The sequence below is a fragment of the Rhinolophus sinicus genome, linkage group LG13 (assembly GCF_036562045.2).
Source record: "Rhinolophus sinicus isolate RSC01 linkage group LG13, ASM3656204v1, whole genome shotgun sequence".
Lineage (NCBI taxonomy): Eukaryota > Metazoa > Chordata > Mammalia > Chiroptera > Rhinolophidae > Rhinolophus > Rhinolophus sinicus.
Genome location: NC_133762.1, coordinates 5,019,061 through 5,046,520, shown reverse-complemented (window position 1 = coordinate 5,046,520; position 27,460 = coordinate 5,019,061). Strand labels below are relative to the sequence as shown.

General features: G+C 39.3%; 2 protein-coding genes across 6 annotated transcripts in view; one reads left to right on the top strand and one right to left on the bottom strand.

Annotated features, from left to right (window-relative positions):
* The window catches only part of TTC23 (tetratricopeptide repeat domain 23), a 63,612-nt gene extending 55,880 nt beyond the window's left edge, over positions 1 to 7,732 (bottom strand). For 2 of the 3 annotated variants that reach the window (XM_019726663.2, XM_074317916.1), the window contains exon 1: positions 5,805 to 7,732. The gene's annotated coding sequence lies outside the window, so the exon portion shown is untranslated. Of the gene's footprint in view, positions 1 to 5,771 lie in introns of all 3 variants that reach the window. The other variant, XM_019726665.2, reaches the window with a different exon arrangement.
* A 164-nt stretch (positions 7,733 to 7,896) lies between these two features.
* Positions 7,897 to 27,460, top strand: part of LRRC28 (leucine rich repeat containing 28) — an 80,012-nt gene continuing 60,448 nt past the window's right edge. Inside the window, exons 1-5 of one of the 3 annotated variants that reach the window (XM_019726661.2) lie at positions 7,897 to 8,047; positions 12,163 to 12,390; positions 22,285 to 22,325; positions 26,694 to 26,731; positions 27,319 to 27,456. In XM_019726661.2, the coding sequence (XP_019582220.1) occupies positions 12,223 to 12,390; positions 22,285 to 22,325; positions 26,694 to 26,731; positions 27,319 to 27,456 (385 nt within the window). In that variant the 5' untranslated portion in view covers positions 7,897 to 8,047; positions 12,163 to 12,222. The remainder of the gene's footprint in view (positions 8,048 to 12,162; positions 12,391 to 22,284; positions 22,326 to 26,693; positions 26,732 to 27,318; positions 27,457 to 27,460) is intronic. The other 2 variants (XM_019726654.2, XM_019726660.2) reach the window with 2 other exon arrangements.

The following is a 27,460-nucleotide window of genomic DNA, read 5'->3' as shown; positions in this document are numbered from 1 at the left end:
AGAAGTGTCCAATGATGATTTCCATAGTTACTTTTAGAAATGCAGTTTTTCTAGAAATTGAGGCTAGAATCTAGAAAAATTTCAACATTATACCCATGACTTCTTAGAAAATAGTAGCAGTCTGTCAAAAAAAAAAAAAAGAAAAGAAAAGAAAAGAAAAAGAAAGAAATCCTGGTGGCTAGTATTGACTTCTTTGTAAAACTTTCAGGCTGATTTCCAGGGTTAATGAAACCAAACATTATTTGTTCATTTATACGTATATATCACACAGCTGAGCCCAGACAATTCTCAAAGAGCCCAGATTATATCAGCTGAACCCCAACTGACCTTGACGTGGGAAAAAATAGCTCGTTAAAGTTTCACTTCAGCCAAGATACAGTAATAGGGACCAGATTTGTCCTCTTGCCTGAAATACCAACCAACCAACCAACCAACCAACCAACCAACCAACCAACCAACCAACCATCCAAACCAAAAAACAACTTACAGACAAAAGACTTATAATATAATGGTTTTCAAGAGACAGGACATCAAGCCTGAGAGATGAAAAAAAAAAAAAAAAAAAGAAGAAGAAGCAAACCGAGACCAATGATTGCCCCAGCTTATGGTTTGAGAAAGTTGCCAGGACATGCAATGAGGGGGGACCCAGAAAGTACCCCACAGACTACTGTCTGAGTTGGGAAAATAGAGCTGAGTGTCTGGGGAGACCAAGGTGGCTAGAGTTCACGGCACAGATTACTGGAGGGGGGAGAGCTGCACAGAGAGGACCCCAGGGATTAGCAGAGGGACTCCCTCAACAATGTGGAGAGAATACTGACGAGTGAGTGTGTAAGAAAACGATGTGAGTCTAGAGAAAGACTCCTCTAATAAGACTGAAAGGAAACATGTCTGGCACTCACTAAGGCTGGCAGTGCCTATTCCTACCAATGGACTGGAAAAACCGAATTCATGGCAGAGGGAAAAGTACTCAGAAGGGTTCTGTCTCAGTAGTGGGGAATAATTAGCCTTAGATCACATCCACCTAACGAATCAGAAAAGTAAGACCTAACAGGATGAAACTGTTTCCAAGTAACTTAGCTGTACCAGAGGGTAAAACCAAAGGAAGCTCTTAGGAACACAGAACTAGCCAGCACCCACCAAGGTAAAATGCACCACGTCTGACATCCAGTCCAAGATTACCAGGTATGCAAAGGGGCAGGATGACATGGCCCATAATGAGAATAATCAATCAATCAAAACTGACGCAGAACTGACACATGTGTTAACTCAGCAGAGAATAATATTAAAATAGCTATTACAAATGTGTTCAATATGTTTAAAAAGTTAAGTAGAGACATGGAAGCTATAAAAAAGATGCCAAGTGAATGTCTAGATATGAAAATTATGAGATGGAAAATATACTAAGTGGGATTAATGACAGATTAGATATTACCGATGAAAAGACTGAATTTGTAGACACAGCAATAGAGACCATCAAAAACAAAACAAAACAAAAAACCAATCAGTGAGCTGTGAAACAACTTCAAGTTGCCTAATATATATACACAACTGGAGTTTCTAAAGGAAAGCAGACTGTAGTAGGCACAGAAAAGAGAGTTGAAGAAATAATGGCCAAAAGCTTCTGGGCCTCTGAACCTAGCGTTAAACTTAACCAAACCAAAAAATTAACTAAACCAATGTAAAACTGTATAGTCAAGGTTACTTGACGAAATAGTCAAGTAACTTAAAAACTGGTTTGTTATTTCTTTTTTTTAGTTTTTCGCTTAATTGTCAACAGTGGTTCATCTCATGCTTCCTCATAATATTAAATCCTTAAAACAGAGGTTATAATCTGAGTGCTCATAGTTGAGATCTAACTACTCCCCATCCGTGCTTTTTCTTTTTTTGGTGAGACAGTTGGAAAAAAAAAAAAGAGCCATTATTTTAAAATTAGAAGTTTCACATAAAGATCTAGATTTCTGAATTTCTGGCTTCCTTTGAAAACGCTACACCTGTCAACCCTGGGCCTAGGTCGCCACAGGCAACAAACAACCAGCCCCAGGGGAGCCGCAGCTGGCCTTGGAGGCAGTGCACTCTCCAGTTTGCCAGCTGTCACCACTCCCTGGACACAGAGGCAGCAAAGTGGTTGACAGGCGCCATTGCTCCTGTGTTGTCACTTTTCGTCTTGTGAAAGAATAGGTCTCCCCGTGTCCGTACCTCTTTCAAAGTGAAAGCCGGACCTGAAGGAATGTGAACTTCACCTGATCTAAAACACCACTCATGATAAGACACACCAGTATTTTATAACCACTAAGGAGGAAACAACACTGCTATTAACCTGTGACTTACCTTCACTTGTAACATGCCTTCTGACTTCAGTGATATTTAAGTGCCAAAAGAAAGGTGCCTTTTCGAATAGATGAAATGAAGCATGTTACCTGCCTGGCTCCCGGAAGCATCTCAATCAGTGACCTTGCTTTATATATGTGCGTGTTTCACGTGTGTGGCACCACACAGTAAGACCTTTAGCACTAAGACACACTCTTCGGTTCACTTACTTGGAGCAACACGCTTATCATCAGCCACTTTTCTTTTCTTTTTAATAGCCATCGCTGGAGATTAAATTTTCATTAGAAATCAGCCCAGGCCCCACACACCACCCTCTCTCCCTGCCAGTCTTGGGTTCAGCTTCTTGGGTCTCTGAATCAGTGCCCACAACTGCCAGTCAGACATACTCAATCAATTGATGCGATTCCTTCTGCTAGACCTGCCCAGTAGAAGGCTGAAGCCCATGATTAGGCCCAGATCAAAGGGGAAGGAAGAAGAGGTCTGAAGTGGGGTGTCAGTCTTCTATTTCCAAGAGGTCATTTGGAGATGGCAAATCAAAACTATAATGAGAACCACTCCACACCCACCGGAGTGACTGTAATTAAAAAGACAGACATTAGGAAGTGTTGGTGAGGATGTGGAGAAACTGGAATGCTCACACCACACTGGTGGAATGTAAAATTGTGCATTCAGTTTAGAATGCAGTTGGGTAATTCCTCAAACAGGTAAATATAGAGTTACCATATGACTCAGCTATTCCACTCCTAGGTTATACACATGTTCACACAAAAACTTGTATACATCTTCCTAGCAGCAACATTTACAATAGCTAACTGAAAGCAATCCAAATGTGTGTTAACTGATGAATGGATAAAAAAATCTGGCAGTGTCCATACAACGGAAAATTACTTAGCAATAAGAGGAATAAAGTACAGATACATACTACAACATGGATAAACTTCAAAAACATTATGCTACTAAGTGAAACAGGCCAGATGCAAAATACCACAGAGTGTATGATGGGGGTGGAGAGTGGGAATGTCTGATCCACAGAGTCTCTCAGAGAACTAAGGTGACCAAAGTTTAACTACACATCAGTCTGAGTCCTGCAGACTAACAGAGAATGGAAAACTGTACATTGGCTTTTCACTATCATTGCCCAGAATTGACACGTCAGTCACTCTGCTGACATTTCATTTGCTCCCCATCTGCAAAGGGGGCTAGGTACCCAGGAGAGTAAGTGGAATATTTAGTGAGCATTGCACTCTGCCCCATTGGTCATCAGGGGGCCTTGTCTCAGAGTTCTTTTCCATAGTCTCCATCTACCTTCTTAAGGACCAAGGATCAACAATGTAGGCTAAATGGGCCTCGGATTCTTTGAAGCAAGTTTTGAAGCTGGAGACAAACAAGCTTGGTGTCCCTGAGGCACCTTGCTTTTTGGGGGAAGAGATGGTCCTTGATTCACTTTTGTTTGCCCAACACTGAGGGTGGTATCTGGTACTTGGAAGCAGCTCATCAAGTGTATGGAGTTGAGCTCTGTTTCAGAGAACAGGTTAGGTGAAAGCCAACAGTCTAAGAATACCTCCTATCCACTCATGGCATCCTTCAGTTATAAGGGTTTTGTTGTTGTTGTTTGTTGAAATTCTTCAATTTAATTAAATAGAACCAAGAAATACACTTAAATCCTGAGGGAAAAGAAGCAAGAACTGATACAATGGGAACAATAATCACTTTTACTGTTTTGATTGCATCACAACTGCTGTCACATCTAATACGGTTTGTATTTGTACGAAGTGCTAAACAAATGAGCTCTATGCTTTAGAAAGAAATGTGTAAGACTTATGTTATTCAACCAAGTGAATTTTATAAAAGGCATTTGGATAAAATGTCTTAAAAGGCTGTTATTAATCCTTACTTCATTATTCCTAGCATTACTTCCAGTCTCTGCTCTGGGAGCTATCTTAAATTGCGATGTCAGTTTTATCTTTTTCAAATATTACTTTCATAAGGTCTCCGTCCTGTTCAAATCCTAGGACCAAACTCCTTAACTCTGGTGGCAATTTTGATTCTTCATGCAACTTCTCGTGCTTCTTTTTTTCTTTTCTTTCTTTCTTTCTTTTTTTTTTTTAAACCAAGTCCCCCAAATGAACCTTCTGCTGCAGCCAGAGCCGGTTATTCTCTAGGCTGCATATTACTTATTGCTATTTCATTACCTAGGATGCCACTTCCTTTCTTTTCTATCGACTGAAACTTCGCACATTGCTCAGGCCCACAATGGGACCCAATCCTACTGTGAGGCTCTCCCTGAATATTTCAACTCATACTGATCTAAGTACCTGAAGTACTTATGGTCTATAATAGTCATCCATGCATAAAAAACTCTCCGGATGTTTTAAATGTTTTGAGTCTCATTCCCCTAACTAGAGTATGAGCTTCTTGAGAGACTGTATTTTATTATTTTATATCCCCCTATATGGATTAACAGAGGCACCTAAAGAAATATTTATTGCATACCTACTATGAGTTAGCCTTGTAGAGGTTTAGATGTGCCACTAGGTATTATATTTGCTAATTAAATCTTTACAATGCTATATTTTGGAATTATATATTGGGCAGGATCCTAATATTATGTTGCTATTTCAAATATAAGTTTTAATATATGTTATTCTCATTTATCAATATTTTCCTGAACTTTTATTAATAGAGTTTAGTTTTAATGAAACTATCATTTTTGAAAATACTATATAAGTGGTGAATTTCATTTTTTGATAATTGGTTATTATACTAATTACCTACTGATTCTGATTCATATACCAATATTGTTTTGCTTGGCCATTAGCAGATTGTCCCTGGATCTCGTAATCTACAAATATACACAAAATTTGAAACAAAAGATGATTTTAATTTTCTCTTATGTCTTTTAACAGATGGATTGTCTATTATGCTAGGTATGATAATGTACAAAAATATCCTTTTTATCCGTTTTAGAGGGTAAAAGGGATCAAATATATGGTGATGGAAGGAGAACTGACTCTGGGTGGTGAACACACAATGGGATTTATAGATGATGTAATACAGAATTGTTCACTTGAAACCTATGTAACTTTACTAACAATTGTCACCCCAGTAAACTTTAATTTTAAAAAATATCCTTTTTACTTGACAATTACAATAACATTAATTGTCCCTCTAAATCCATCTTAAAGCAACAGCAACAAAAAAACCCACACAGTTTCTTAGAGTATAAAATAATCTATAATTAATCTTATTACTTTGTTCCCTTTATCACTCAAAAATCCACAGCTAACCTGGGAATAATGTTCTTCCAACCCCAGCCTAAAGAGGAAAACACCCTCTGAAAACCACTTTCTGCCACTCTCAGATTTTGCCCGTAGTTTATCTGGTTTTCCCTGACACTTCCTCCTTCAAATCTAGCGAAAAATCAGGAAAGTTGCAATGCTTACATCTCAGTGTCGTAAAATCCTTTGTCCATTTACCTTGTATGCTTGAGACGTTCTCCGTTTCTTTTTCCAGTGAATTTACAGAGCTGTCTCGACAGCCTGATTTGCCAGAGTGGGTCCCGCTGATCAGTGTGGCGATTCCTTGTACAGATTGATAACCATGAAAAAGTCTAAAGTAGGGTAGTTCCAGACTAAAGCAGAGCAGCCTTTTCCCGTAAAGTAAGCTGGTACCTCACAAAACTCCAGGCAGAAGAATGAATGACAGAGCAAGCACCAATAGGGAGTGGAAAAAAGTATTTTGTTGAAGTTTATAACCAATCCTTGGGAGCCAGAGGTGGGAATTTTAAAATGGGGTTGATTTTTTTCTTGGGTTTTCTTAAAGTGGCATCGCTGCCTGTTGATGTTCAAGTTTGTTAAATTATGCCAAATCACTAGTTTAGAGTATTTCTTCGCCCTTGATTTGGGTGAGGCAAAATGTGAAAATTGACCCTCGACAAATTTAGAGAACTTTTAAGTTAGTCATAGGATATTATACTATAACCATAGAATCACTTGGCTACTACTTTTGTCAATTTTTTTTTTTGGAGGGGGCGGTATAGAAGTTATTTTAAGATGATTCGTTTTACATGATCAACTATTGGATGTTAAATTAATGCGTTAAAATATTTCCCCTTTTAAAGAAATGAAAATAAGAGGCTAACATTGATTACTTTCTAAGAAATGGTTCAATCTATTGTTAATCTTTTTTTTTTTTTTTTTTTTTTGAGCGCGTGTAACTTCAGTATTAGGAGCAAGTCTTCTTATTTGGGTTGATCTTTAATACCCTAAAGGTTTTTGTTTTTACACAAACTGTAGGTTTCCTTGTTTTAAGTCTAGCAAAAAATTCCTAAGTACAACAAATTCTTAGGTATTTAGAAACCTATATAAAGGGTCTTAGAAATGCATGCTATATACTTCATTAACTTCGGAAGACCAGATTTAATATATAGATAATTGACATTTCATTATAGCTCATGTCTTGTTTTGGAATAGGTTTTATTGTTATTTAACATAACTCTGCTTTCTTGGTTATTCATCTCGAACAGTAATGAACTAAACCAACTATATAAAACTACATAGTCAAGGTTACTTGACAATGAAGCACTGGTAAATTAGTCATTATCAAGCTTTTCAAAGAACAATGAATAACAGCAGTTTCATGAGAGGAAAAAAAATGGAAAAACCTCATTGCAGAATGGAAGTTGCCATATTAACAAACAAGGAATTTTTAAAAAATAAATTTTGGTTTTTTTTTTAATGTTCCCTGACAATGTTTGATTTTTTTTTTCTTTTTTTTTTTTTTACCCAGCATAAAGCTCTCTTCCTTTTATGCCTCTTTCCCGACATAGGAATTCCCGTCTTGAAAAAAATATGCATTCACGGCCTACCCAGCCATGCTAGGAACTGCCCCAATATTTAACTTACTAAGTGGTGACTATCCTTTTCAGCGATCTTTTCTAGCAACAGGTAGAATTTCAAGAGTAGAGACTAGGTTCCCGCCTCCTCTTTGGAACGAACCTATCAGCGCGCAGTGAGCGCTTAAACCTGTGCTGGGGTTCATTACCTGCCCACTATTGGCCACTTTACATAAATCCACGGGGCCTCAGTTTTTCACCGGTCAAACTTAGGATAAGAATAGTACTTGTATCAAGGGATTGCTGTGAGGTATAAGTGAGGTAATCTGTGCATAGCTCTTAGAACGATGCCTCGTATACAGTAAGCGCTCAGGTGTGACTGCGGTCGTCCCTCAAGGTACCTATTGCATGACAGCACGAACGTCTGAATGAATGTGTGAATGGAAGAAGAGATTAGTTACTAACGGTTCCTGAGGTGGGAGCCGGCTCAATTACCCCCTCAAAATGCAAAACAGCAAAAAACCACTTTCTTGACAGCAAGACACCTGCGGGAGCCGGAAGCGAGCGTCGAGAGGTGGGAGGGGCCAGCCTGCAGGAAGCAGCACTCTCGGCCAATGGCCACATCTCTCGGAAAACGAGCCTCTCGTCCGACCTATCGTGAAACTGCGAGAACAGGTTGGAAATATCGCGATCTTCCGTTCTTCTCTCCACTGCTCTCTCCGGCCCAGCTCTCTGTTGACAGGGTTCCCTCCCCCCGCCCCGCCCCTCACCGCCCAAGCCTCGCCCCGCCCCCTGTCCGGCGCCCCGCCCCTTCCCGCCCGGCGTCTCCTGGCTTGCGGTCCAGCGCAGCCTGCGCCCCGGAGCGCTGGCTCCGCCGGCGCCGAGGTGAGTGCGGCCGTCCAGGTCCATGGGTGGCTCACGTTGGCGAGGGCCCCTGTCCCGGCCCCCCACCTCCAGGGGGGGTCCGGCAAGAGCGTCCGGGCCGCGATGGGTAGATCCAGGTGCGAGTGGGCCCTGCCGGGCCTCGGGTCCCCACCGCTGCCGAGCCCTCCTCGTCCTGAGAATCGGATACTGGGTCTTGAAATCCCTGCCACTGGGCTCGCTGCTTCCAAACTGTAACGACCTTAGTGTTTGGTTAACTCGGGCAAAAACGGCATGTGTTTTGCTTAAGACTTCTGCAAGGGCTTCGTAGAAGTAAGAAAATAACCGTTTACAAATGCTTTTAATGAACAGTTTTTAATTCTCTAATGTCCAGTATTAGGAAATCGGAGTGGGTATTCTGAATTAAGTACTGAAGTCACTCTCAGGGACTCCTTTCCTTTAAGGCGCTCCTGCCTAAAATGTGTGAAATATTAAGATGGAAGGTTTTGTTTTTTTAAAATAATAAAGTGGATTGGTGTTTACCTGTCAGAAAACTCATGTGGAGGTGCATTGGTATACAGTTAATATTAAGTATGTCATTTACTTTTAACTGTAGGTAAGAGGTAGTGAAGGAAATCTGTGTAAGAAAAGTATCCTGGTAAAGGATGTATCTTGCCAGTGAATGCCTATTGGATACCATTAGCATTATTTATGATTGATTGGTGGCTTTCGGATTTCATCTGTGTAGATTTTACCTTTTAAACTGCCTTTGTACTAAGATGCATTTAACAGGGCGTAATGATGTTTTTAAGGCAGACAGAGGGTTCAGAAGGAAAGCCATCAGACTAGAGTGAATTCTCTTCTTTGATCTTCCATCAGTGAGTGTGGGTTTTGTATATAGTTTTGCTTTGTGGTCTTACATTTATAGAAGCCTTGGCGACCACTTAAACGAACCCATCAAAGTGTGTGCCTGAACTGCTGCATTGTAGGGCAGTGCACAGGTTTTGGAGTTGATGCGCCTGGGCTGCAATTCTGGCAAGTAACTGTATGAGAAGCTCAGTTTCCTCATACATAAAATGGGCTAAATAATGTCTATTACAATGCAGAATTGTGAGCATTAGGGATCCCTTTTTTTTTTTTTAAAGATTTTATTGGGGAAGGGGAACAGGACTTTATTGGGGAACAGTGTGTACTTCCAGGCCTTTTTTTTCCAAGTCAAGTTGTTGAACTTTCCGTCTTAGTTGTGGAGGGCACAGCTCAGCTCCAGGTCCAGTTGCCGTTTTCTAGTTGCAGTGGGCAGAGCCCATCCCTTGTGGTTGAGAGGATGCGCTCCAACCAACTGAGCCATCCAGGAGGCAGCTCAGCTCAAGGTGCCATGTTCAATCTTAGTTGCAGGGGGCAGAGCCCACCATCCTTGTGGGACTCGAGGAGTTGAACCGGCAACCTTGTGGTTGAGAGCCCACTGGCCCATGTGGGAATCGAACCGGCAGCCTTCGGAGTTAGGAGCATGGAGCTCTAACTGCCTGAGCCACCGGGCCGGCCCCAGCATTAGGGATCTTTATGGCACATAGCAAGCACTGAGTATATAGTACCTACAAGCTGACCTTAGTTCAGAGAATGAAAAAAATCTACCACGCAGTACAGCAGGTCCTTCAATAACATTGTTTGTTCAGTGTCATTTTGTTACAATGTTGATGAGATAATGTAGAACTTGACTCTTGTTTATGTCAGTTAGCATACCAGAAAGTTGGTGTCTACATTGTTTCACTTTAAGTTGCAGACCCTATCCAAGGTATTAGGTGAGGACTTACTGTGTTACTCACATATCCTCTTTTCATCAGCTGTTTGAAGGCCTGTTTTATGCCAGAGGCAGGCATATAAGAGTGAAGAAAACTCCCAAATCTCTGCCCTCAGGAGCTTATCGTCTCTTGGCTAGATTGACAATAAGCAAATGCACCAATAAATATGTAGATTACAAATTGTGCAGAGTCCTACAAAGAAAAAAAATCGGGTTTCTCTGCAATAATAACTGGGGAATACTTTAGTTTGAGATAGGGGCGTGATTTTTACATTGAAACCTGAAGGATGATGGGACGTTGGGTGCTTTCCTGGCTAAGAGGAGGGCAGCAAGTGCTGTGAAGAGTTTGACACTTTCTGGAACTGGAAAAGCCCAGGAGCTTGGTGAGAAGCCAGATAAACCCGGAGAAGTGTGTGGGGCCAGATAGTAAATAACCCTGAAGTCCTGGTAAGAGGTTGATTTTCTAAAAAATCTTTTGAAGGGTTTATTTAGTAGAATGGGTGAGCACTAGAAAGCCAGTTTACCTTACAGAGAGGAAAATATAATTGGATTTACATTTTAAAAGGCTCACTGCTAAGTAATTAAAGGACCAGAAAGTGGCTAGAGTAGACACAGGGAGACCAGTGTTAATCCAGATAGCCAGGTAGGAGATGCCTAGCTTTTGGTTTAGGCTGATGGAGAACTGTGGATAGATTTGAGGTATGTTTTGGAGATGGAAACCACTGGCCTGGTGATGAGTTGGAGGTGGCAGGTGAATGAGCAGATGGAATCATTCATGACTTCTAGCCTTCCAGCTTGAGCAGCTGGGTGGGGAGGTGGGTGGCGAGCCACTTTCTGAAATGGGAAAACCTGGGGAGGATGTGGGAGGAAAAAGGTAACTTTTACATGTGTTAAGTTGGAGGTTCCTCTTGCTTTGCAGCTGAGAGAATTAAGATGTAAAAAGATTTGAGTTTCTTGCTCAAAGTCACATAATGTCTCACAAAAATAGGTGAGCAGGTAGACTAAATATGGGGAAATACTGGATTCTCATGTTGTATTGGGATGTTACTGAATATTCCATATTTTCTGCCCCTTTGTATACAGTGGTAATTGCTCTTATTAGCTAGGATTTAGAATTCAGAAATAATAGCAAATAACCAAAAAGTTACAAAACTATGCTTATTGAAAGTCATGGTACTACATTTTGCACTAACTTGGTGCTAATTCCAAGTAGAAATAGTTTTTCTTAAGAAAAATAAATTCTTTGAAAGATACTTTCCATGAGAAAGTTTAGAAAAGAGTGTCCATGAAAACAGAGAGTAAGTAGGCTCTTTGAATCAAGCTCAACTTCTTTTTACTTTTAGTATTTTCTCAGTATCCTGTGGAAGTCTGTGAATCTGTGTATGTAAAGAACCCAGGCTTTGAAATACACTGGACACCCCACCATCCAAGGGAAAAAAAAATCCTTGCTTTCATTATCCCTTATGAGCTGTTCGACTTTGGACAAATTATTGAAGCTCTGAGTTTGTTTCTTCTAGTGTGAAATGATTGTGAAGTTTGTTTCTGCCCTGTGCGTAGTTGATAAGATGGCAAATGTTATTTCTCTTCCTGTCCTTGTCAGATTTGGAGGTAGAAGAGAATTTAATCTGTTCTGGGTTTTGGCTTTTACCAATAAATTTCTGTCTCCATTTTATATATGAGTCAACTGAGGCCCAGAGAGATTGAATACAGAGTTCTTATTTCTTAGGCAGTATTTTTTTCTTTCATTGAAATAATAAAGTAAAACTGTTTCCCAGACCTGTTTCTTTGTTACTTCTGATAATCTGCAAAGGTAAGAAGAAAGTAAGAAAAGAAAAAAGAGATTAAAGAAAGAAAAAATTAGTATATAGGACAATATTTCGATAGTGAGAAGTGAAAAAATGACATTGTAAATGATGTAGATATGTTTTATATACATAATTAAATATTTTTGAAATACCTTAAGCTACAAAATGAGGTAGTTCAGGAAGGAAATGGGTTTGCTGTATCTGACTTTTAAGTTCTTTCTTTGGTTGCACATTCTTTGGTCTCTGTTCTCTTAAACAGAGATTCAGATCTCAAGTTCAAGAACTATTTTTCAATTAGGACTGTTTCTTCTGAGTAGTGACTATTGCCTAAATAGGGAGTGTATTTTTATTAAGTAGTTATTCATTTTTATCTCCTTCTAAATAGGTGTGACAACTTTAGTTGTTATGAAAGAAAAATGTAAAGATTAGATGTATAGCTCTTTTTCAGTGTCTGCAAACAGCTCTGTATGCTTCCTCATTTATTTGGCAATGCTAGTAAGCAGTATTATAATTATTCAATTTTTTTTCCTCTGTAGAGATGGACCAGTTTTGACAAGATGTAGTGCTGTGGCGTGCCTGATGGGATATGTTCAGCCATGGCTTCCGAACTTTGTAAGACGATCTCTGTGGCAAGGCTGGAAAAGCACAAGAATTTGTTCTTAAATTATAGGAATCTGCACCATTTCCCATTGGAGTTACTGAAAGATGAGGGACTACAGCACTTGGAGAGACTTTATATGAAAAGAAACTCCCTTACAACCTTGGTACGGTATTGTATTGCATTTAAAAAAATCATTTATAATGTGGTCTTGACCAAGATATAGCTTATATATTTTAAGATACTCAGACCAAGATGTATATTTTCTCTCGTTATATAAACAGGTAACGTCAATACACATACAGGGGGTTGTCATTAGCTGAGAATTCATTATTCCTACAGTTTATGTTGTTACAGGAGGAGCTGCATAGGAAAGCAAAGTATTCACTAATGTGCCACTTCCAAAATTAGTCCCCATTCAAAAAGCCCTCTTCACTTATCCTATGCGTCTGGGCCTGTGTCTTCTTTATGTGTTGAGTTTCCTAGATGATTTTTGGATGTTCCAATACCCAATGGTAAAAAATAAGAGAAAGACCAACAAGAAGGACTTTAAAAAGAGAATTTGAAGATTAAAATATTAAGACAGGCATTTGGGAAGCTTGATATAGTCTTTGAGTGTTTTGAAAAAGCAAAAAATCTTTTTTATGTTTGCACTGTGAAAATCAAATGATTTTGAATTGGCTACCATCCAATTTGTTGGAGAAAATTTTGCCACAAAAGCAACATTTGACTCACTCTTTTTATGTTCTAAGAATAATCACATAGTTAGCATTATAACCTAAATTTTATTTCATATAAGATTAAAAAAAGATTTACAATTTTTTTCAAGGGAATGTTCCAATCAAACTTTTTATTCCCACTATTTATTGAGAAATTTGGTCTCTGTTTTAAATGTATTTGCTTTATGTGTCCCTTTCTGGTTATCAGTTAACCTCATTTGGATCTTATACTTGAATTCTAGTTCTTATTCATTTTCGATAATTTACGATGTCTTATTTCTTCGTGAATTGACCCATTCGTCATTCCCTTGTCTATACTGAACTTTCCTCAATATCTGAAAGTATATCTTAATGGCTTCATATGCGTGGAGTGCTTTCCTAAAAAAGTTTTATTAGCCTATGTAAAATACCTATAATGGGCAGAAAATATTGTAAAATTTGTTTATCTTTGCTGTTTCTGGAAGTAAATGGATATACAGCTTTCGTTTTTTGGTGTTTGGCATGTATGTTATTTTGAGTGCCTGGTTCGAGTTTGAAAATTAGATTTTTCAGCTGTCAGACTTTGATAATCTACATATAATTATATGAATCCTTTTTGCAAAATCATCATTGCATGATGTGAAACCATATTTCTTTCGTGATTTTTCCCCCTTTGGAGAAGAAGTCATGTAAGAACTCATTTGTCAAGGATTAGAGCCCAGATTTTCCCGTGTTGGTTACTGATGTGCAAAGAAAAAGTTGTGAGTGGATGACTTCTTAACCATCAGTCAAGTCCACGGGGGAAGATGTTGTTCAAAGAAATTGACCTTTGCTTGTAAAAATAACAACTTTGGGTTTTGCGGCAGTTTCTGAGCTTTTCTATTTATCAAAATATTTAGGTATCTACGAAACAATTTTCACTGATATTCATAATGGCTCTTAAGCATGCATTTCAAGTTCATGCTCTGCCACCTTTTTATTCATCAAAGATTAAACTGTAGCATATATTTATAATGGTAGGTGTATATATTTTATTTTAATGCTTTCTCTTAGGTGGAACATTTGACTTATGTATGTATATCAAGAGCTTTGGAACCTGTACGGTGCTGTACAGATGTTGGGGTGCGTGGGAATAGCAGCATTCATTGTATTCTCTGTGGGATATAAAGCAGCTTACTGCACAGTTTTGGGCAACAGATGAAACAGTACTTATCCCAGAGTGCTCCAAGCTAGTGACTTAAGGCTTTTTACAACATCTACTGGTGTTACTGATAAACTATAGTTCATAGAGGAGATTTAGTGGGTGGCATTTGACTGAAAAAAAAAAAAAAAAAAGGAAACAGAGTATCTCAAACACATGATGGGTTAATTGGCCTTTAAAAAAAAAAAGTTTAAAGAAGCTTGGGAATCTGCCAATCATTTCCATTTTCTCATTGTTTTATTATTTCATATGGACATTGTTTCATTGTGCTAAATGCCCTCTCTTTAACATTCCCTTCTTTCCTTCCCCGCCCTCACTGTATGAAGCCTCTTGGTGAGAAGAGAAGGGGTCCTTCATGCAGAATTTTTGCCCGTCTCCCCTTTCTCTTCCAGTCACTCAGTGCAGTGGTTTCTGTTTGTAGGGTGGTTGCGTGTCAAATGTTCAGAAATTGGGGAGTGCTCATATTTAGAACTAAAACACAGGAAAAGCCTCTTATCATATACTTGAAAGAATACATTTTTTATGCATCAAATACAAAAATCATATGTGCTGTCCTATGAAACAACACGGAGGAATAGATGGAAAGTAGTGGTCTCTCTCTGCATCCACTTCTGTCCTGTGGAGTAACCAGTGTTACTAGTTTGGTTGTGTCCTGTCACTCCTTTGCTGGTATGTACGTAATTATATACTCTCTCCACACATTTCCCCTCTTTTTAACAACAACCTGAAGCTGCTGCTGGCCATGCTGGCTGCTACCTGAGAGTGAAGCAAGCTCAGAGGGGAGCAGATCTGGCCGGAAAAAAGAGAAGGCTTTCTGATGACATCATTTGAGTACCTGGAGCCAGTATCCCTGGAATCAGATTGGCCACTGGCTGTTTTCCCCGTTCGTTGATTTGGTCATCATTCATTCACATGACACATGTTACGGAGCACAGCCTGTTATATGAACAACTGGTTTCCAGAGCTGGGAGCATCAGAGGTGGGCAGCTTGGGGAGAGTAAAAGTAGATGTGCATACATTAACGTAGGGATTTGTGACATGTCGATGGCAGTAGAGGCCAAGGGCAAGAATGAAATTGCTTAGGAATGGGGAAAGGAGCTCATTTAAACTTCAATTGCTGCGTTTAGAAATTGGGTATCAGAAGAGGAGGCGCCGCTGTCAGAGGCAGAAGGAAAAGCAAGAGTTTGATGTTATGGAGGCCAGAGGAAGAGTTTTCAGAAGTGATTGGTGCTTAGACGCCAAATACGACGAGGACTTGAGTGAGAAGGTGATGGTGACATGTTAGGAGGGCAGAGATCCCTGGAAGTAGAACCCACGTTTGAGCGGGTTCATGGGTGAGAAGGAGGTGAAAACAATAGACAACGAGGTAGGTGGGTCTTCAGGTTTGGTTATGATATGGAAGGAGGGCAGCGCTAGAGGGGTCTTGACAACAAAAGAGATTTTCTTTTTCTTCTCTTTCCTTTCCTCTTTCCCTCTCCTCTCTTTTCTAAGAGGAAAGATTTGCGCCTCCATAAATGCTGACGGGAACTCTCCATTAGAGTGGAGGTGAAGATACAGAAAAAGGGAGTAATGAAAAGTCCAGAGTCCTAGGAAAGGAGAGGATGGGTTCCAGAGTACATGTGGAGGGACTGACCTTGGAAATAGTATCCTTTCCTCCTTGGAAGAAGACAAACGGAGGTTAGGTGCAAAGAAAGCTGCACATTGGGGTGGGGCAGAGGAGGGCACGTGTGGAGAACGGCATTTCAGAGGGTTCTTGTGTGATGCCTTGACCAGGCAAGACCATCAGGTTGGGGAGTGAAGATGAGTGGACGACGCAGGTTTGAAACTATTGCGAAGAGTCCCGTGGGAGTCCGGCTAGGGGAAGGCTCGCAGAACCATTGGCATTACTCAGCGAGCAGTTGCTGGCTAGGCTTGTCGGGGGTTTTCTGCTGCCATACTCAGCAGTCTGAGGTATGAAGAAGGTGGACTGTCGCAGTCAGTTGTTGCCAGCTGGATACACACCCAGAAGGACCAAGGAGATGTAGGAACTTGGCAAGAGTGATGAAAAGGACGGCCCGTGGAATCGGAGCTGGACTGGAGGCAAAGCGGGAAAGGAGGTGTGATTGACTAGAAAGACGAGAGAGGTGAGAAAGGCCCAGTGATGTTGAAGAATTGCATGCTGGGCAGGCTTGAAGCCACCTGGGGGGTGGTAAATGCAGTTTTGGAGGGAGTCGTTTGTCACGGAGAAGTTTCAGAGGATGGCAGGATGTGAGAGGGCAGGATGGAGGAAGCGGAGGTAGAGCCTACCCCAGTCCCCGCCCCGCCCCGGCCCCCCAACGACCCCAGCATAGCTGGAGACTTTGTAAGAGCTAGAGAGGGATTCTGGGTTGGAAGCAGCACTAGCTCATCATGGGAGGGAGTCAGCGGAGCAAGCATTGGAGGGCTGCAGTCCCAGCAAGGGGGCATTTCATTGTCTGATGGCCAAACCTAGTCCTAGCAGGTAAGAGACCCAGGTTCTATGTGCTACAACCCTCTCCACCCCAGTTTCTTCGTTTTCAAAACAAAAGGCCACGAAAGACTTGGAGGGGGAAAGAAGTCTCAGCCTGGAAGCAAAATCAATGACTAGATCTGCAGCGGCTTCTCTTAGCGCAGTAGGCAGGAGGCCTTCCTGGGGGCATGAAAGAGTGATGGACCCCAATACGGATGGAGCTCTCGCCAGTTGTGCATTTTACTTATACATATTAAGGGACAAGAAAGAGGCATCTGGACTTCAATGAAAGGGGGGAGTTTGGCTTATGGCTAAGCAAAAAGAACAGATGGACCCTGGTTAAATAATTAATCTATACAATAAGCGAGAACTTAAATTTAAAAATAATGTCCTACTGAGACTGGAGGACGAAGAGGTCTGTGAGTGACTTTCCTGAATTGGGGTGGGGCCGAGGCACAGATGTCTTTTCTTTCCTATTGGCCCAGGACAAGACCTTCCTGACCTTCCGCATCCAATACAAACAGGCAGGTCATAAAAGAACGCAGGCAGTCAAACCCAAAAAGACATTTAACTTCCGACAGAAGTGGTAAAAGACCATTGATCCTCTTTACCTATAGACAGATTGGAAAAGATTAATACCTGTCCTGAAGATGATTAATGAACGAAGTTCAAGACGATGAGAAGATACTCTCACATGTGATCGGAGGGAGAGGAAATGGACTCGATGTTTGCGGTGGTGGTTGGACCATATCTGGCAAAATTTTATGTAAGGATGTGTTTGAGTGAGCACATTTACTTGCAAGAATTTACCCAACAGAAAAAACAGTCAAGCAAGCAAGGGTGTTCATCACAGCATTGTACCTGGTGAAAAATTATAAAAACCTTGGTGTGAGGTTGGTTAAAATCTGATAGCAACTGACATCGTTTGAGTCTTTCCTAAGTGCCAGCGCTGTTTAAAGCAATTTACGTGTATTAATTTGCTTAATCTTCAATACACTTACTCCTATGAGGTAGGCAGTATTATGATCCATGCTTTATAGATGAAAAAACTAAGGCTTACAAAAAAGGTGTACATCACACTTACTGGTGATTTTAGCTGTGGATGGGGAGAGGGCACAAGAATGTGGATGGGACCTGGAAGAAACCAAAAAACTTAAGTTATAAGTTTTTTTTTATAGTGAAAGTGGAAGGGTCTACCCTTAAGTTTGGTTGATGTTCTTTTTAATAAATATTATTTTTACAATTAAAAATAAATTGTTGGACTACAGTACCACTAAGATCTGATCCAGCCCTCAAATTTGATTAATCAGTGGGTCTGAGTTTGTCGATTTACAGTCATGGTGATGCCTTGTGTTTATGCTGTATTGACATCGGTCGGTCTTTGTGGCTGGTGGCGGGGGTTGAGGGTGAAAAGGGTTGCTGTCTGTCACACAGCGATGCCTTCCACCCCCACTGGAATTGGCAAGAGCAGGATCTGGATCAAATGAGCATGGGAACACCTTGAAGGGAAAAGCATTAAGTGAAGGAGATGGTAAAAGAGCATATCGTGCAATCAAGTGTGGCAAGACATAGGGAGAGCAAATTAAGTTTTGTTTTTGTTTGGTTGGTTCCTTTTGAATTCCAACGAGGGGGCGTCTTGCTTTTCCCTAATCTGAGGGACGCTTGCAGCTTCGCTGTCTTACAATTCACTTTTTGATGATGTACTTGGACGCATAAACTTTTATTAATTTTATTGAAGCCCAATTTATCTATTTTTTCTATTATTGCTCGCGCTTTTTGTGTCTTATCTATGAATACTTTGCCAAATCCACATTCATAAAGATTTACCCGTGTTTTCTTCTATGAGTTTTATGGTTTTAACTTATACTTAAATTGTTGATCCATTTTTAGTTAATATTTGTATATGGTGGGCAGTAGAGGTCCAACTTCATTCTACTTTTATAACTGCTACAGGAACTAAGATGCATTTCATTTATGACTTCTTTGAAGTGTGTTGTTAGAAGTCTGGATGGAACAGGTTTTGCTGAACCCTGAATCCTACTGGTTTCTAGCAGCACAGTTATTTCTTGTTCACAGTGTACTACTATGGCATATCGCTTGGGGACTCTGGTTCTTGGCGTCCCCATTCAGGGAGGAAGGCTGACAAAGCATCCGCCCTCTGGAGGCCACAGTGGCCCTTTTGCACTCGAGCTCTCTAAGACTTTCACTTTGACACAATTTCACTGACAAAAGCAGGTCACTTAACCAGGCCCCACGCTGGAAGAGAGGGGTGCAGCTATACCAGGGACCCAGAGGAGAGAAAAAGGTAGGGGGTGCACAGCGCCTACCACAAAACATCACGGAACACGCTTGCAACCTGTTTAAAGTATTTGTTCCAGGATAAACAATTTTAAAGCATTCCCATTTACGGGGGTTGGATGTTTTTCTTAATAGGATATGGCAAAGCATCAATGATTCAAAATCTGAGGTAAATTTTACACTACCTGTGCTAGCTGAAGTTGAGTTTTACATTATTTGTGACGAAAAGTTGGTTAGCTAAGTGATAATGTGAGATTTAATGTAGAGAACTTTGGCTTAATTTCGAAAACAATTTTCAAGTAGTATTAATAGCTTAGTAGGAAATTATACTCAAGGAAGTTGGTACAGATTATTAAAATTTTTATGTGTCAAAATTGTGGGGGGAAAAAAGAAACAATAGTAATAGTTTTGAGAGGTACTTTAAGATGATTGCTTTTATCAGGATTTTAAAATTTTAAAACATTTAAAACTTAATAGACTCTAAATCCTATGGGTCAAGATAAACTAGTTTGTGTGCCTCCACAAATCAGCATTACAGTTCAGTTAGCCACAGAATAACCAAAATTTTGACTTTAATGTATAGTTGTCTAGACTCTCACTTACTTTCCATAAACTATGGAAACATAAAATGTATCATTTTCCCCCTCCTATTTAGCTACATTATTAAAACGTGCTAGTAGAAAGCAGAGAATATTATAGAACACCAGCAGGTGTCAGCCTCGGCAACAGGCTGCTTATGTACCAGTTTTTGGGGCAGAAACTAATTAAGTGGTTTTGTTTTTTTTAATCCTAGTATTCTAATGAACTGCAATTTTCCATGGTCATTGTGCTTATTTTAAAATAAAAACCCAGTGTACTTACTTGTTAATAAAAACATAGTGACACACTGTTGGCAGCAGGAACATTATTCAACGCTTACTTGTGTATGTAGCTATATGACTCAAAAAAAAAAAAAAAAAGAAAAGAAAAGAAAAAGAAAACCCAATGAGCTTGTCATGGAAAGATTAGAATGCTGTGTGCTGGAGCCAGCTAGGCAGCTGGAAAGAATGACCACAGGTCCTGTAAGTTAGCAGGTATGATACTGACATTGTAGCAGAAAACGCTAGATGTCTGACATTGTTTCTTTTCCGGACAAGTCTTTCCTTTTTTAGAGGAACAGTGATTTTTAAGCCTCTCCCCCAACCCCAGTTCTCTAGTTTTTTAGGATACTTAGTTTGTATACTCATAAATGGAAGTGTATATTCTTCTCACTAGGGACAATAATGATACTAAAAGAAACATTTTGGGGATTTGGACAGACCCAAGAGTCACTTCTGAGGAAAGACTTGTCATGAAGGAATTCATTGCATATACTGATATCGAAACATGGGGGGGGGAAGGAATCACAGCTTTCAGCATTTGAAAACAAAGTTTTATCAAAAGTGGGTTCTCAATACATGCTTAATTGACTTCCTAACAGTTTTCATTCAGTGCTATTTGGTTAGAAAAGGGCCAGGACGTCTGTATGTAAGTGGCCTGATTTGCTGTGCTAAGTATTTGGCTATACCAGTATCCCAGTATGAAATTAATGTTGTTTCCTTGTTTAAAATAAACTAGTGGATTTCCATTGTGTTCAGGATTTTAAAAGAAATGTTTTTCCTTAGTATAAAATGTAAGCCCTTTTTGATCTCTTCCTTGCCACTCTGCAGAATCATGATACACCTTCACACACGATGGCCCAGCCATACCAAACTAATGGCATTTCTCTTATTGTGTGTTTAGAACCCGAACTGCATACAATATGATTGATTACTCGCTTATGTAGCAATTTATACTGTGTGTACCACATTTTTTCAATTTGATTTTCTTAAAAGACATGCATGCTCATTGTTAAAAATTCAAATGACACAAAAGTAGATGGCGAAGAGCAACCCTAGTCCTTTTCCTAATGACAGTCACTGCTACTAAGTTTCTGTATGAAAAATTACTGTTACAAACCTAAAACTTTCTAGTCCCTAACTCTTTTGCTTTTCTATTGACAGGATTGTTTTTTATAACAGGATTTTAAAAAATAAAATGTTTCTTTAGGAGTCCTGTTAGGGGGTTACAGCAGAATAGATTGTATTTGCAATTTCCCAAACATACCTACACTTTTCCCTCCCTCCCCCACCCCTTGCATGTTTCCTCTTCCCTTCCCTTCCCTTCCCTTCCCTTCCCTTCTCTTCTCTCTCCTTTTCATTTGTTGCTTCTTGTGCCTAGAAAACTAACCAGAACTATCCTCCTAGCTCAAGGCAACCTCTGATAATTCATATTTGTCTCTTAGGACTCAGGTCAGACCTAATTTCTTACCAAAAAAACCAAACAAACAAACAAACAAACAAAAACAGAAAAAATCCCCACCATTCCCGATTCTTTGTTGTTGATACCTCACTTATCCTATGTTTGAATGCAGACTTTTTTTTTTTTTTAAATTACTCCTGACTCAGTGTGCTCCTTCAGTCTTAACTCATATCTCTGTGTTCCTGTAAATCGGAACCGCTTCAGTTATTTACCGGAGCCCTTGCCCCTTTTTTAGCGTCTCCAGCAGAGAGAAGCCTGCTCCCAATCGCTCAGTGGAATTTTTCTGGGATTCTTTTCATGGAAGAGGTAGTCTTTCCAGGGCCTAACTGTGTGAGGAACTTAGACCCAGCTCCCTTTCTCCCCTCTCAGCGGCCTGTTTCCTGTCCCTGCCAGACCCCACGCCTACCCCAAACCAGGACCTGGCACTTGTGGCCCAGTCTGACCCTGCCTTGGACCACCACTGCTGTATTTCTTCTAAGCTCAGTTAGGTCTTGCTTTCTGGCCCCTGAGGATTTCCCTTACTTTCCTCTGAAGAGCTCAGCCTGGGAATGTGGTATTAGTTTCCTAGGGCTGCTATAACAAAAGGCAGGCTGAGTGGCTTAAAACAACAGAAGTGTTTTCTCTTCCAGTTTTGGAGGCCAGAGTTCCAATTCAGGGTGTGGGCAGGGCCTGGTTCCTTCTCAGGGCTCTGAGGGAGAATCTGTCCTTTTTCTTACCACCTGGGGGCCGTCAGTGTATTTTTTGGCTTTGCAACTGTGTCACTCCAATCTCTGGCTCTGGCATCGCATGGCGTTAGTCCCTCTGTCTGTATCTGGTAAGAACATTTTTATTTCTTCCATGACTATGGAATACAAGGTTTCCGGTTTCTCCAGTGGACATTGATTTCAAGTGTTCAAACTCCTAAGTTTAAATTATAGTATGGTCTATGTACCTAAGCATAAATCCAGACCTGCTCACTTATTAATTTTTCACATTTTCTCAAAATGTACGAGAAGATAGTACTTTATGTTTAAGCTATTTAGAGATGTTTATGCATTTTTCAAAAATAAAATTTAATTCTGAGTTTTTAATTTTCAGCCAGAAAACCTTGCTCAGAAGCTTCCAAACCTTGTGGAACTGTGAGTGTGTTTATTCAAACTTTTTCTAAAAACATGAATGAAAATAATTTTAAGGTATTTGAAATAATAGGAAATACGATTGTAATGTATTTATTATTTTTTGCTATCATGATCATAGTGCTTATGTAGGTAGACCTGTGATTCTAATTAATCCAAAAGTATTTTGCCATTTAAATTTGTGTTTTAAATATCTCATCTCAGGGTAGTGGAGACGAATGATGAAAGGTACATTTTTTTCTGGGCGTCTTTGTCACAGAATCCTTTTGGATAGTCCACATAATTGGGGCATCTTGCTGTTATTGTTACTGCTATGTGATACCTGATAAAAACAGTCGGTATAAAAGATTTAAAATACAGAACAAAAGCTTCCTTCCTGCATCTTCCATGCTTCATTTGTTGTAGTTCTTTTGCTGATTATTTTAGTGTATCAACTTTAAGTATCTCTGTCTGCTTCAGTTCAGACAAATTGTATCTCTCTGTCTTAGGGTCAATAACATTTTCTTTTCAGTGTCCAATCTGCTATGAATCCCACCCGGTAAAGTTTTTCACTCTATTGGTTATATTGTTGATCTGTCGCAATTCTATTTCATTCTTTACACCTTACCATTTTCTCTCACAATGCTCGTCTTTACCTTTAAATGCCTGAATATAGTTATCATAGCTGCTTTCATGTCATCGTTTGCGAATTCCATCAGCTCTGCCATACCGGGTCTGTTTGTGTATACTTGTTTTTATCCTGGTTATTGGTCCCATTTTCCTGATTCTTGGCATATCTAATGCTTTTTGATTGGATGTTGGACCTTATAATTTTACATTCTTGAGTGTCTAGACTTTGTTGTCTTTCTTTTTGTTGTGCTTTGTTCTAGCATGTGGGTATTTGCTATTTAGTGTGATCTTTTCATGACTTGACTTTCCACCTTGTTAGGACAGGTCTAGAGAGAGTAGCCTCTCCTCTTCCTCTAGGGGTGGTTCATACCTGTTACTAAGGCACAGCCTTTGTAGGACCTCTCTTGGATGCCCCATTGATCATCAAGGGCTTGGTACACCTGCTGCTCAGAACTTTCTAGCCCTGTATGAGCTCCAAGGATCCTTTAACTGAGAGATTTTCATTTGCCTTTTCCTACATTTTGGAATTCAGCTAAGCTCAAACAATCCCTTATTTAAACTTTTAGAGGTATTTTTTTGGTCGCAATCTCTCCTCCAGATCTGTACCCCACAACTTCCCTAGACTCTGATATATGTCTCCATAACTCAGTGAGACTTCAATTCCTGCTCTGCCGTCAACAGTCTGCCTCCAGGCAGAAAGCTGTGTGGCTCACCTCACTTGTTTCCTTTCTTTCAGGGAACGTAATCCTGGTTGGTGGTGTCAGTATTTGAAAATAGTCGTTTTATACACAGGTTGCCAAAAAAATGTACACACATTTTAAGAAAGGAAAACTATGAAAATTGTAATGCTCAATATATACAGATAACAAAGGATGAATACAAGTCACGTGTGACTTCTGCAATTACAAGAGGTGCTCAGAGTGGTTTCCATCAGTGTCCAAACACTTCTGATTACACAAACTGCTGCTTGAGCAACATTGACCAAAGTGTCCACTTGTACATATTTTTTTTGGCACCCCCAGTGTATTCCATCCAGTTTTCTTGTTGCTTTTATTGCAATTGGGTAAATCTGGTCCCTGTTACTCTGTTACGGCAGGAAGTGAAAGTCCTGTTCCTTTAATTTTTCAGGAAAATTTAACCTTTTTATTTTGGAACAATTTTACATGTACAGAAAAGTTGTAAAGGTAGTAGTACATAGAGTTCCAATATACCTCTTAACCAGTTTTTCCCATCGTTAACATCTTCCATTTCCACGTTACATTTGTCAAAACTAAGAAACTGACATTAGCATATTACTATTAATATCTATATTTTTTATAAAAACCCCTGCCAAACCGTTTTCCTAAGTGGTGGTACCATCTTGCGTCCCCACCGTCAATGAATGGGAATGCCTGCATTACGTGAGGTAGGGCAACATGATGAAAACTAGTTACACTGAAACACCAACGTTTCAACTACTCTAGAATTACAAAAATGAAGTAAAAAGAACTGACTTAAAATTGCTCAGCTTATGATTACAAATGACCTGTGATGACAATAATTCTATGGCAACAATAACAGCAGCATTCATTGAACTCTGTTCTGAGAGCTTCGCGTTTGTCGACCCTTTTGATGCTTCCAATGTCCCCATGTTATAGTTGGTGCTTTTACCATCTGCTTCTGTAGATTAGGAGAGTGAGAGGTTCAGAATTTTCCCCTTGGTCACATGGCTATTAAGGTGCAGGGAGTCTGGTTCCAGGGGCTGCTCTCTGACACTCTCTATAACAGTAGTGGTTCTTAATCGCGGTACATCGGAATAACTCGAGTTGTGACGATGTTTCACTTGGTGCAGGATGGTGTTGGGCCCCGGTATTTTGAAGACCACTTGGTTCTAATCTGCAGGCAGGTTGGGGACATTCTGTCCTACTGTAGACTGCCTCTTCATCATCATATAGATACATTTAATATGTTAAAATACACTTTCTGATCTCAGGCATAATACTTTAGTGCGCATTTCCATACGGACATTTGAAGGTCCTTTTTTATAGGTAGAACTTGAGGCAACTATTTTGTGGAATTTAAAAAATCAGTTTGCTCTTTATTTTGGTGTCTAGGCATTCTGACTTTTGTGTAACAAATGCAAATGTGTGTGTGTGTGTGTGTTTGCACGTGTGTGTGCACACTTACTTATGTTGTTAAAAAATTTCAGCTGAGTAAATTTGAAGCTCACATTGGCTTTATTCAAAAATGCATGCATGCATCAGGCAGCATCCAATCTAGCATATATTTAGAAAGGACTCTGAAGAGCTGTAGAAAAGGAAAGGCTTTTAAAGGCAGAAAGAGGATGGGACAAGGAGGTGTTTAGCAAAGAATGGATTATTTCAGGCAAGATCACCGTCCGCTCGAATTGGCAGTGGCCTGTCAGGCAGATGACCTCACTAGTGCTGACCAGGAAATTCCAGACTGACTGGTTAAGATTATATTCCTGGGAGAGGCTGGAATTGCACTTCTGTTAGACCCGGAGTCTCGGTTTGGGCTTGGTGACATGGGCTTAGCGCAGGTAAATCCATTTGGGGCCTGTTTCTTTTTTTAACATTTAGTGTTTTGGCACAGAGACACCTGATAAAGTAGTTATTTCTTCCCAAAATTAATGTTTAAAGAGCATTGATATTAAAATATGGAATCATTTCATATACACAAAGCAAGGAATAAAATATGTCAGGGAATGATGTAATTGTTCAAATTGTGTTAGATTGATTTAATCCACCATAGAATAATCTTAAATCCGTTAAATTTCCATCTGTCTTATTCTTTGTCGTTGGCATTTTTAACATATGGTGTTAGACTTAAAAACGTAGAAGAAAATTTCAAAATTCTATTTAAAAATACACTATGAAGATTTATGAGGGATAATAAGTGAAATGATAGGTTTGAAAATAGTTTATCAAAATCTGGTTTCTTGTCTTAAAAGCAATGACATAAATTTAGTTTTAGAAATTATTATTCTATGATCTCCAGTGGTTACTATTGGTTTGCTCTGAATGGTTGGTTGCTTCTCATTTCATAAAATTTCCACCAGAGTGTGCTAAAGATACTTCAGTGGGAAAGTGTTATTAATATTTGCTTAGGCTTGCCTGGACTTGTCAGCCCTGGTGAGTTTTTTTTCTTTTTTTTTTAAGAAAAGAATTTGATTCTTGTTCATGAAATTCCTTTTGCTGTGAAATAAATAAATCCTGTACCTTGACAGTTGAGTATTTATACAGAGACTGTAAATGATGAGTATTTAATCTCTCCAGAATTTTTGGTTCTCAGTAAGCATGCCAGCTGGAAATATCTCTGGTTTGATTATTTTGTGAAGTTGTCCTTCAGAAACTAAATGTTGCGTTTTCCTTTACACAGTAGGTGTTGACTTTTCTTTACACAATAACTGTACTTCTGAAAACCTGAATAATTTAAAAAGAAGAAACTAGTAATTTGTTTTATGAGGTTGCAAAAATACCTCATAATTTTTCCATTGTGCATTCTTTAATTTTAAAATAGTAACTCAATCGGTGAATAGTTTTAATATTTGCAATTCTAGCATAAAAATATTAATTTCAAAGTATTATCAGTTATCTATGATGACCATATATTTTGTGTTATGTACTTAGGGTAGGGTGTGAAAGTTTGGTCCTTTTATATTTGATACATTTCTAATATGAAAAGTGAGCCTTTTTCAAACTGATTATGTAGCAAAAGTACTGGCTGATAACAGCTTTTTTTTTTTCCTGTCTTTTCCCCCAGGTACCTACACTCAAATAACATAGTTGTAGTTCCAGAAGGTAAGCGCATTTCCAGTTTTTAGTTAGGGGACACGATAGTTTAAGCTTTCCTTTATATAGTAGAATATATACTCTTTTTAAACCTATTTTGTTTGGCGTCTTAGTGAATTTTAATTATAAGTATCTTTAATTTATTTGTTTCAAAGCTTTTTTCCCCGTACTTCATAAGTCTAGTTAAGAATTATGAGTAAGTAAGTAAGTCCAAAATGGTTATAATGATTAAATAAATTATTATTATGTATATTGTTTTTGGGTAAATAATAGAATAAGTTCTAAATTCAGTAAAACCAGTTAAGAATTTTGGTTAGATTAAAAAAGACCTTATATATTGTTTCATGAATTATTTGTTTATTCAAGCAATATTTTGCAATGTTTTAAAATTTTTGTTTATGTTCTATTTTAAGTTATATTTTATATCAATTTAGAAGTCTTATCACTTCCGTAAAATTTGGTTCGGTCTATGTTTTTATTTTATGAGCCACTGAAATGGTGATATTAAGTATTGAAATATTTTAACTTGGAGTACTGGCATTAACGATGTTGCATAACATTTTGATTTTGCCTTTACCCTTCTTTTCTCTTTGAAGCCATTGGGTCCCTTGTAAAACTCCAGTGTTTGGATCTTAGTGACAATGCCTTAGAAATTATTTGCCCAGAAATTGGTCGTCTGCGAGCTTTACGTCATCTTCGATTAGCTAATAACCAACTGCAATTCCTACCTCCAGGTAA